General features: G+C 34.8%; 2 protein-coding genes across 3 annotated transcripts; one reads left to right on the top strand and one right to left on the bottom strand.

Moving 5' to 3' along the window:
* LOC144558511 (uncharacterized) lies at positions 1–4,602 on the top strand. Of its 2 annotated transcripts, none has more exons than XM_078307349.1 (7): positions 1–378; positions 630–809; positions 906–961; positions 1,704–2,706; positions 3,279–3,355; positions 3,440–3,662; positions 3,844–4,602. In XM_078307349.1, the coding sequence occupies exons 2-7, from the start codon at positions 647–649 to the stop codon at positions 4,410–4,412; spliced, it is 2,091 nt and encodes a 696-aa protein (XP_078163475.1). In that variant the 5' UTR covers positions 1–378; positions 630–646; the 3' UTR covers positions 4,413–4,602. The 2 variants fall into 2 exon arrangements, with proteins under 2 accessions (XP_078163475.1, XP_078163474.1); XM_078307348.1 differs by having other exon boundaries at positions 3–378; positions 3,841–4,602.
* Positions 4,603–5,092: 490 nt separating this feature from the next.
* LOC144558510 (rop guanine nucleotide exchange factor 3-like) lies at positions 5,093–9,392 on the bottom strand. Its single transcript, XM_078307347.1, has 7 exons — positions 9,100–9,392; positions 8,882–8,998; positions 8,572–8,726; positions 8,408–8,482; positions 7,273–7,560; positions 6,370–6,705; positions 5,093–5,441 (listed from the first exon to the last, which is right to left on the bottom strand). Exons 1-7 carry the CDS (start codon positions 9,302–9,304, stop codon positions 5,325–5,327), a joined length of 1,293 nt encoding a protein of 430 aa, XP_078163473.1. The 5' UTR covers positions 9,305–9,392; the 3' UTR covers positions 5,093–5,324.
* Between the last annotated feature and the right edge of the window lie 1,370 nt (positions 9,393–10,762).

Genomic DNA, 10,762 nt, shown 5'->3' with positions numbered 1-10,762 from the left:
AAGAGAGAGATAGAAGAGAAGAGAAGAGAAGAGAAGATAAGAGAGATGTGATGTCGTGAAAGCTCGCTCTTTTGACAGTTCCACCATCTTCTCTTCTTCTCCATCTCCTCCCGCCCTTTATGCGATCAAAGAAAGATCTTAATTTCTTCCTTCATCTCTCTTTCATGTTTGATCAATTTTTGGTATCCACCACCACTTGGTTGTTCTTTTTACTTGGAATGACTTGCTTTTCTCGGGATAGAAATAAGAATCGGTCTTAAACAGAAAAAACTATTCGGTGCACTGTTCATGTTGCTCTGGATTTCTCTCTCAAACACACCAATTGACCCACTCCATTTCAGATTAATTAGTCTTCACAGTCAACATCAACAAATTCAGGTAATCAATGATTTCTTTTGTTTCTTTCATCTCAATTTCATGATTCTGCTTTATTCATCCTTTTTTATCCCTCTAAAACTTGCCCTTTATCTGCAAAACCAAACTCTTTTTTTCTCAATAAGTAAGTTCATATTGGCTCTTTGCCTTTGAGCAACAATGTTACATGGTATTAGCACAAATTAAACTTCTAGTGGGATCTAAATGCAAAATATGACCTCCAAGTCTCTACTGACCTCTCACTTTTTATACAGTTATTTACAAGTGTATTATGATGAAGCATTACTCCGCGGTGATGAAAAAGAGTACTAATGGCCGGAGTCGGCAACATCAGTCCGAAAATGTCGGTTGTATTTCCAGCATCTTTCGCATGTTTGAATTTCGCCGAAACCCCAAATTGATTTCATATCTGAACTATACTGACAAGCATGCTGGTAACAAAATTTGATGATCTAATTTAATATTGTTAGGATTGCAAAATTACATGTTATTCATTCATTTAAGTAATTTTTATTTGATCATTTTTGCAGTTGTTGAAGTCAATGCAAAAAGTAAGACCAATGGAGGACTCCATGAATGTGTTGATGTAAGTTATCACTGGATTCTTTTTTCTTATGCAATATGCTCCAAATTTTTACTCTATTACTAACAACATTCAGTTGCTAATTATATTTTGATGTACGTAATTGATTTCCTTTGTTCCTTGTGTCAGAAACAATGTTTTTTGTCATGATGATCACTTTGTTGTTCTTTTAAAATATGCTTTAATTAGTGTTAAGGTACTGGGTCACTTTATAATGTGAGATTTTTAGCTTTGTACATTTAATATAAAGAATAATGAGTGAGGTTATGGTACCATGCATAGTCCATATCGGTCCTTACTATGGATGCAAATCTTCAATTTCAAAGTCCAAACAGTTGATTCAAACTGCTCAATATGAATTCCATATGAACACGTGCTTAAATGCCAAATTTTACATTTTTTAGAGAGTTTTTACTATTTTCTAGATAGGTAGGAAATCACTATTTTAAATGATCCAAAATCTTTAGATCAAGTGATTTTCTACTAAATTTAAAAAAATTCTAAAAAATATAAAATTTGATCTACAAGTACAATTTCATACGGAGACCATGTCGAATGGTTCAGATCGAGTGTTTGGATTTTAAAAATGGTGATATTGATCTATACTACAGACCAATATGCGCTATGCATAGTACCGCAGCCTCCCTCATAAGTTATTTATAATAATAATTATTATTATTGTTGTTGTTGTTGTTGTTGTTACTATTATTATTATTATTGATACAAAAACCAACTATTCTTACAGAATGTCAATAAAAATACAAGAGGAGTTCATCCTAGCATGCAGAGTGTTAAAACACTCATGGAAGAAGAGATGGCAAAATTAATTCCAGAAAGCATGGTAACCAGCAAAAGCTGTCAAAACAAAATCTCAGAAGACAAAACTCAGGTTAAGTTAGAGAAAAAGTTAAATCAAGAAATAGAGAGGTCAAACAGACCAATGTTCCCTCAAAGTCCCGAGAGTTTTGATTTCACAAATCAAACAGATTGCTATGATTTGGACTCATGCTTATCTGAGTTCAGTTCTCGAGATATCTACCCCAAGAAGTTTGCTAAATCCAATCGTAACTCGAGAGATTCAAATTCAATTATTCTGGAGTGCCTTGGTGGGTTGGATCAATCTGACAAACAGAGTAGAAATCATTCCTTTCGGGAGATGGAGAAATCAAAGAATAATCAGGGCTATAGTCGTATAGTTATCTTAAAACCAAGTTTATCAAGATTAAATAGCCCACTAGACGGGATTGATAATGAGAGAGGACTTCACCATTTTTCTCTCACTGAAATAAAAAACAGGCTCCGAAAGACCATAATTGAGAGTAGAAAAGAGAGAGATTTGATCTCCATGGAACCTGATGTTTCGCACAATGCATCCAAAGTGGACCCACTAGAAGAAACTGAAGAGACAAAGACGAACTCACCTCGAGAGGAGGCTGAAAGAACGGCAGAATCTTTCTCCTATGAAATGGCGAAGATGCACTTAATCCAGAGGGTAGATAAAATCGGAAAGAATGAAATCAAAATCGGCCGGGAAAAGAAATCGCTTTCAACCCTGTTTTCACTTCCTGATTTTGATTCTTTATCATCTCCAATTTGCACCCCAAGAAAAGAGGATGATGCTGATTTATTGGCTGAAACTTCAAACTTAACGTACTTAGAACCTCTTGAAGAAGACTATAATGCTGGTATTTTAAACCGGCTTGCAGGCTACCCAAGAACAGAGGATGGTTTCAAGGTAACACCTCAAGGTAATTTGACAATGAGATATTTTCTTGGTCCCAGGGGTAGGCTAGGTGGAGGAAGGGTGGTGTGCTTGCCTAATTCATATCACCCGAGGTAACAGAAGTTTTGGGTTTAGATCCGGACCGTTCAATCTGCTTTGGCATGAATATTAAAGAGGCCTCGTGCATTCCACCTCGGATCGGATCGGCCTGTATTCTGTTACCTCAAAGGATATGGACTCATGCTTGCCTCCCCCTGGGCCCAAAATAATTGCAAAAATATACTTGTGGAACTATACCTCTATAGTAAAAATAATTGTAAAAAATATGCTTTGACTTTAAAAGAATTATAAAGCTATGCCCCACCGTATACTCCATACTCCCGTTCCTGCTTGGTTCTTCTTTTTTTTGTTGTACTTTTGTTATCTGGTATCTGGTAAATTATTTGAAACTCAGTACAGTAGACCGTGGTTTATTTGAACACTGATTTCAATAAGAGGTATGTACTAGTGTTAGTAACTACAGTGTACTAGCGGCATTTGTATAGCTTTGTTATTTTTGACTCGGTAATTTTGATTAAGGAAACAATTTATTTGTAGAGGTAGGCACGCATGGCGATAACACACAAGCAACGGACAGCGTTGATCTTGGTGAAAGCGTGGATCTTTTAGAGATAGTGAGTTGTTGTTAAATATGAATGCATTTACTGGATGCAAGTTCAATTGATTGCACCTACAATGATTCCTTCTCTTTATTTCAGGGGAATATGGAGAAACCTGAATCTTTGCAATTATCCGAAGAAGATGACACGTCAAACTCAGATGACAGATCTATCGACAAATTAGTTCAACCAACTGTATCAGAAGTTATCGAGTCTACCGACACTTCGGAGGAAAAGATAGAGAATTCATGCCCAGCTTCTTTGCAAGATGTTGTTGTACAGGATGATATTGTCAAATTTACTTCAAGAACTACAAAGCATGGTAACTTTTTATGCGTCAAAGTTTACACCTCATGTATTTAATCATTTTGTACCAGCACCTGACCCCATTTGTACTTAGCTTCTATAATGAAATGACCAAAAAATATAAGGTACTTGAATTTCCCAAACATCTATACATTTCAAATATTAAACTAATCTGAAATAATGCCCATTTTCAGAAGAGTTACTACCTATACAACAAACAATAATTCGACTCAAAGAGTTCGACATCTCGTCTTTTCTTAACCCTACATACGAGACACCTATTCTAGATGACAAAGAAATCCAGTATGAATTTGTCAGTGTGGTTGTAGAAGCATCGGGTTTGTGCAGAGCAGGCTCAGAGAGGTGGAGAGCTGACGACCCACTACTCGACTTGTTCTTATATGATGAAATTGGAATTTCATATGATTACTCTGACGATTCAAAGTACCTTTTTGACCTAATAGAGGAAGTGTTGAATGAGATAAGGAATAAATTTATGATTACCTCGCCTTGGGTTTGGTCTATTCATAAAATAGTACAGTCTGTGCCAGTGGGCGAAGACCTAATTGAGGAAGTGTGTAAAGGTATTGATTTGCATTTAAAGCACAAGTTCCCGTGCACACTCGATCAAATAGTTGCAAAAGATATGGAGTATCGGTCCTGGATGGACACTCGACCTGATATTGAGGTCATTGATTTAGAAATCGGAGATGATATATTAGATGATCTACTAGAAGAAGCTATTTTTGACTTGTGGTTTTTATAGAAATAGAAAAGAAGAATCAATGTTTACTAATAAGTAACCTGTATGAATAATGTTGTTTGTGTAAATATAGGTCAAAGTTACTTTTATTAGACAGAGTCAGAGAGGACTCCTATATGAATTTTATGATTTCACTTCTTTTGTACATAGCTTTCCCTTCTCACAGTTTTATTCTATATCTGTTGTGTTAGAACTTAGAAGAGTTCTTGTTTTTGTTTATGTGCAACGGTACCGTTATGCTAATTAGGTCAAAATGAAAGAAAAGGGTACATGAAATTCATTGGTTACACTTTTGAAGTTATGATCTCATGGACAAACTGTAAAACTGCATTTATATTTTAGAGTTTTAACATTGTAATTAAACAGTAAATAAGCAGTCCTTGAAGCATGTCATTTTTCATTTTGACAGAATTTTAAAGAGTAATATTTGTTTCCAAATGAACGTAATTCAACATTACAAACAATGGTAATGTTACACATAAGCAATGTAAATGATATATAGATACTAATATTATTATTATTCACAACATCATGTATTACTTTAGTGGATAATATATAACATTAAGGCACGTCGTCTTATTTTTTTTATTAAGACATATATATACTGATGTAGATTTTCATCCTATTTTTTTTAACCGGATATAGCAGTAGGACCAATTTTGGTAAAAATTGAAAACATTCCAGGATCACTATGATACTTTTCATTTCTTTTGATAAAAATCTCCACCTAAGTTAACCTACAATGGAAAACAGATCTGGCATTACACTTCTTCTTTAGTAGCTAACACTAATGCTCATTAATTTTTACCAGAAGAAGAAGAAAACTGAGTACTAGAGATAAATTGAATTATTTTTATACATTAGGTAACTAATTAACTATTTTTTCTTGCTTTTCCTCTTCTGGTAAAAATAAATTCATCTCTGCTTTACAGATGCATCAGTAAAAAGAACATCATCAATCAATGAAACAATGTTGTGTGCCAGGCTCTCTAACACTCTCGAGTAGCTCTCCAGTATTGATTGTCCGACATCCTGAAACAAAATTATTTTAACTCGTTTTGTATGCAACACTTGAGAACCAAACAGCTGATCTGAACTATAAACACGATCTTCATATGAAAATGTACGTAAAGACCAAATTTTACATTATTTAGAATTCTTTTTCTAAAAATTTTTTAGATAGGTAGAAAATCACTTGATCTAAATATTCCGGAACATCCGAAAGTAGTGATTTTCTATCTATCTAAAATAATAGTAAAAAAACCCTAAAAAATGTAAAATTTGGTCTTCGGGTACCTTTCCGTATGAGATCATATTTAACGGCTCAGACTATTTAAACTTAAAAAAATAGAGATATTGATCATAACACGGGTCAATCCGTAATATGCACATTACCATAGTCTCACTCGAATCATATATATACATACACCTAATAGACAATCTGAGTTTCCAGAATTTAAGGTATGTACAAGAAAATCTTTAAACAAAAATATTTATGGCTGTGAAAAATTATACCAAATTACTAGATCTCAGATTGTGTCCTAGAATAAAAATAAGTCTCCCGCCCTCCCCGCTCCCCCAACCTCTTTTATATGAATTATTTTACACCTATTGAAAAGAGAATAAGTCCAGAAGCTAAATTCTTATTTCCAGTTTTATCAATAGTTTAAAACCAACCATTGTATGAACAGAAAGTTGATGAAAATATTACAGTAAAACACACAAGCTACTGAGTAACTAAACTACAAAAATTTGGGATATTACACCTGCCTCTCCTTCTGATAGTTCAGCTCTGCCCTGGACTTAAAGGTATTACAAAAAAAATTAATACATTTTACTGGGGGCCACATTTTGATATTAATTCTGCTATCTTGTGCGGTATGGTTGTGCCTAAATGGTACCATACCAACATGATGTACTCCAAGAACTATATATAAATATATACATACGTATGACATACCTTGTTATGTTGGATTTTGCTTGTATCAACTCTTGACTGAGGTAAACTGGGAAAACGCTGTCTCAAGCACAGCAAGAGACTCTCAGCTCGTGTCACTAGCACAAAGTTTTTATCACTCACATCCATTAACTCCTTAACCTTACTCCATGATGGTTTTGATTTGGTGGGCCGTGTTTTTCTTTGCCACACGTACATGGCTGCCTCCACACAGTTGGCCAAGGCAAGCGCCTCATGCTCGGTAGAAATTTCAAGGCTGTCGAGGAGGTGTTCTGGAGAGAAACGGTCCAGAGTTGACATGTACCGATATATTGAGTCTCCTACGCATGCTCGTCCACTCTAGATAGTAAAGAATGAGTCTTGGGTTAGTTATGGATGCTGATACTATGTATAGAACTAGTAAGGTTTCACTTTTATTTCCTTGATTTTTTTTGTTTCAAAGATAGGTTACTCTTATTTTCCTAAAAACCCTTTAAGACTATGATGATAAAAGGCTACTACCTATCAATCCATATATGCATTGATGTGTTGACTGTTTGGAAATATTTTTCAAGTTTAATTTGTTCCTCTATAGTCATTGGATTTTTCATTTGTCACCATCAAGTCACTCGGTTACTTATCCGTCCAAAATACTATCGGAATATCCTCGTCCATCCCATGTCACTTTATATTTTGTTACTGTTTTGGACGGAAAAAGTAACGGAGTGACTTAATTGGAATCAATAAAAAGTTCAATGGCAAAATTTACCCAAATTTTTTTTTTTTTTTCAATTTTTCTTGTATCTTTTTCCTTCTGAAGGGAGTGGGTTGCATTATATATTTATATGGCAGGCAGTATTAAACATCTGTATGCAACATAAGCATATGCGTGTCAGTTGGCATTACGGTATGCATGTCGTCTCTCACCTTGGGAAGTGCTTGAGTGTATGATTCGGGAATCTCCATTTCAGCAAGGATCGCACAATTTATAGCCAAAGCCGCCTTGTGAATCTGATATGCGCAATCCCGCTTCTGCCTCAAATGTTTGCATGCTTTCTCAGATAAACCAGAATCCGGTAAAGACGGTACTGGCATCCACCACTTATCAACATTTCGGTGAGGCACAGTTACAAGTGGGGCCACTGCATTGTTTTCTAGTATTTTCTTTTCATCTATGTACCAGAACTCTGTCTTCTCAAAGTCATCCAGTATTTCCTGTGACAATTTGATTCTTAAAATTAATGGTGATATCGCAACTGGCTTTTTTTTTTCTTTTGCATTTCACATTTTAAGCTTGCACTTGCACTTTTCATGAATTGTAAATGTTAAAATTCAGCATGCCTCAGGTGAAAATCTGAACCACTAATTTAGCTGATACAGAATCCCAACTTCTGAAAATAAACACATCACTTTAATATTTATTATTTAATTTCCTCAGGCATTTTTTATTAACTCAGGAAATTTTTACTCAAAATAAAAGGAGAAAATTTCAAAAACCTCTTTCTATTAATAATAATTTAAGAAGTTAGTGAGGCTATGGCAATATGCATATTACAGATCATGCCGTGCTTTGGAAGCATATCTCTATTTCAAAGTTCAAACAATTGATCCGAATCTTTAGACATGATGTCTATATGAAAATGTACTTGCGAACCAAATTTATATTTTTTAGAATTTTTTTATTATTATTTTTTAGAAAGGTAGAAAATCACTGATTTTGGATGATGGGATGCGCTGAGGTGCTTTATAAAGCGTAGGCCATTTGGTGCTTTGCATCCTTATTTCCATCTCCAAAGTTCAAAGAGCCGATCCGAACCGCTCAACATGATCTCCATATTAAAACGTCTATATAGAATGTTCAAATCAAGTGATTTTCCACCTATCTAAAAAAATAATAAAAAAAATGTAAGACTTGGTCTGCAAGTACATTTTTACATGAAGATCATATTGAATGGTTAAGATCGACTGTTTGAACTTCAAAAATGGAGATATGAGTCCATAGTGTGGGCCGCTGTGTAATATGCATATTACCATAGACTCACTCATGTAATGGTTTACTCACAAGAAGCATGGCATCCAATTTTTCAAGTGCAGGCAGATTGATTGAAATATCAGATCTTGGTCTAGTTGCCATCACCTAAATGTAGAAACATAGAATTTTAAGAATAAAATTATATACAGTAAATTATAATTTTGTATGAAATAGTAATCGGATGGAGCAGTGACCTCTAACTTGGTTCCATCTGGCAGAGATTGCAAAGACGGGAAAAACTCGACTATGTATTCGCAAACAGTGAGAAGGCAGTCCATCTCTCTTTGCCACATAACTTTCTTGTCCACCGGCAAAGGTTGCAGTTTATGGCAATTACCAAACACCGTTGCTGCTCAAAATCAATGTAGAGATTAAAAGTGGACCTACCGTAATTAATTAAGTACCAATGTAGAGAAGAGATTAATTAGTATGAAAATTAAGGCAAATTAAAAAGAATTAAAGAGGTAGCAATACAAAACAATACAATACAATACAATACCATACCATAGAGATTAGTAATTGCATTTGAGATAGCCACAGCACTAGAAACCCCTTTCCCACTCCCTGACATGTCTTCTCCGAGTAAAAGCTTGCAAAATTTCTCCCTCACCACTTGTATTTCTACGTACATATATATATAAATTGATTTGATTAAATTTACTGGTATTAAATTAATTATATATATATATGTGCGGTGCGATTTTTTGGCTACGTTAACGTACCATGATGAGCTGCTCTTTGATCGAGCACCTCGGCACGTTCCTTGACACTGAGCTTGTTTTCTAACTGTACCGGTTGTTGTAGCGGCCATGTCTTGTGAAGAGTCTCGTAAGAAATGATGAGGTCGTCGAGTCGTTTTGAGAGAGAGGAGAGAGAATTAGGATTGAGATCTGGTTCTGAGGTGCTGCTATCCATGCTTCTACTCATCTGACAGCTCTTACAGCTCTTACAGCTCTAAGAAAGAAAGAAAGAAACAGATAAGATAAGATAATAGAGAAGAAGAAGGGGGAAATTGAATTAATTAATTTAATTTCTTCACCTGCTGAGTGCTGAGTAGTGCTGAATTAATTAATACCTTACTTACCGTCTTACCGTCTTACCGTCTTGAGTTGAATGAGATCTGACTGAGGCTGGCACGAATCTTAAAGCAGCTCCTGTGTCGTCTGTGAGATTGATCGATCGATCGATCGATTGATTGATTTGTGGCAGATAAGATTAAACGAACAAACAACTCACATTTCATTCGATTTCTACTCGGTGCGGCTGCTCGCTGCTGCGGTATGAATATGAATATGAATATGGGTATGATTGTGGTTCGGCTCAGACTCACTGAACTGAAGTGAAGAAAAGAGTATTCTTAGTACCTATTTTAATAATTACTCCCTCATTTAAGTATGAAATTCAAATTCAAATAATTCCTTCATCTCAATTATTAATTAATGTTAGGGATTCTTCTGTCATTTAAATATATCATATCATATAAAAGGAATTGTAAAGTCACTTTTGAGGGGATGAAAAGAAAAAGGGAAGGACAAATGACTGACTGACATCATGCTGTCTGAGTTCCAATATTTTTATAATTGATTATTTTGTATAGTTTTCTTTTCCAAAATGAGCAAGTGACGATCGCACGCACCCAAATGCCACCTTTAATTTTTAATCATAACTATCAAATTAAAAGTAACAAGTTATGATAATTTGGAGCCGTGAAACTAGTGGTTTGCAAACGGATCGGGCCGGACGGTCTGGGCAAAACTCAGGCACGGGCACGGATAGACACGATCACGGGCACACGGGTATAATGGGCAGGCCATCACTGTTTTTTTTTTTTTTCAAAAACTCTACCTTGTCCATTTAATACCCTTGCCCGTCACGGGTTCGGGGGCAGGGCGGTCCGGATAGAGGGGCCGTGCGGTCCGGTCCGGGTCCGATTTTTTTTTCTGTTTTTTTTTTTCTTTGAAAACCAATAAATTATAAATCCAAATTCATACCTATTAAAATTCATTTGACATGGTTGTATATTTAAACTCAATAATTTTTGTTATAATAAAATATAAATCAAAAATTTCTTAAATCAATTACTTTAAAAGTAATTAAGCTCTTATTTTAAAACAATAGATTAAAAAATAAAAGCTACCCTCCTCCTTTATTCCAAGCTTGGGACCAGTTATGTAAAATAACATAAGCAGAGTTCTAACTTTTTTTTTGTTAGTAATTCTTCTTTAAAATGAATAATTTAAAAACTAATTAAAATGTTTAGAAATTTATAATTTAAAAAATAACCATAAAGATTAAAAGATGTTAGAAATTTATACCGACACTACCTATCTAGAAGTTCACATTCCTATACTATTGTTCGCTCTCTTTCGCACTGTCTAAATTCGA

Source organism: Carex rostrata, chromosome 8 (genome assembly GCF_964058835.1).
Source record: "Carex rostrata chromosome 8, lpCarRost1.2, whole genome shotgun sequence".
Taxonomy (NCBI): Eukaryota; Viridiplantae; Streptophyta; class Magnoliopsida; order Poales; family Cyperaceae; genus Carex; species Carex rostrata.
This window is presented reverse-complemented; position numbering and strand designations above follow the sequence as displayed.

Coding starts and splice junctions, on each gene's coding strand:
- LOC144558511 (XM_078307348.1), top strand. CDS start 647: ATGATGAAGCATTACTCCGCGGTGATGAAAAAGAGTACTAATGGCCGG. Junction 962..1,703: donor GACTCCATGAATGTGTTGAT/GTAAGTTATCAC, acceptor CTATTCTTACAG/AATGTCAATAAAAATACAAG. Junction 3,356..3,439: donor GCGTGGATCTTTTAGAGATA/GTGAGTTGTTGT, acceptor TCTTTATTTCAG/GGGAATATGGAGAAACCTGA.
- LOC144558510 (XM_078307347.1), bottom strand. CDS start 9,304: ATGAGTAGAAGCATGGATAGCAGCACCTCAGAACCAGATCTCAATCCT. Junction 8,727..8,881: donor TGCAATTACTAATCTCTATG/GTATGGTATTGT, acceptor GATTTTGAGCAG/CAACGGTGTTTGGTAATTGC. Junction 8,483..8,571: donor CAGATGGAACCAAGTTAGAG/GTCACTGCTCCA, acceptor TTCTACATTTAG/GTGATGGCAACTAGACCAAG.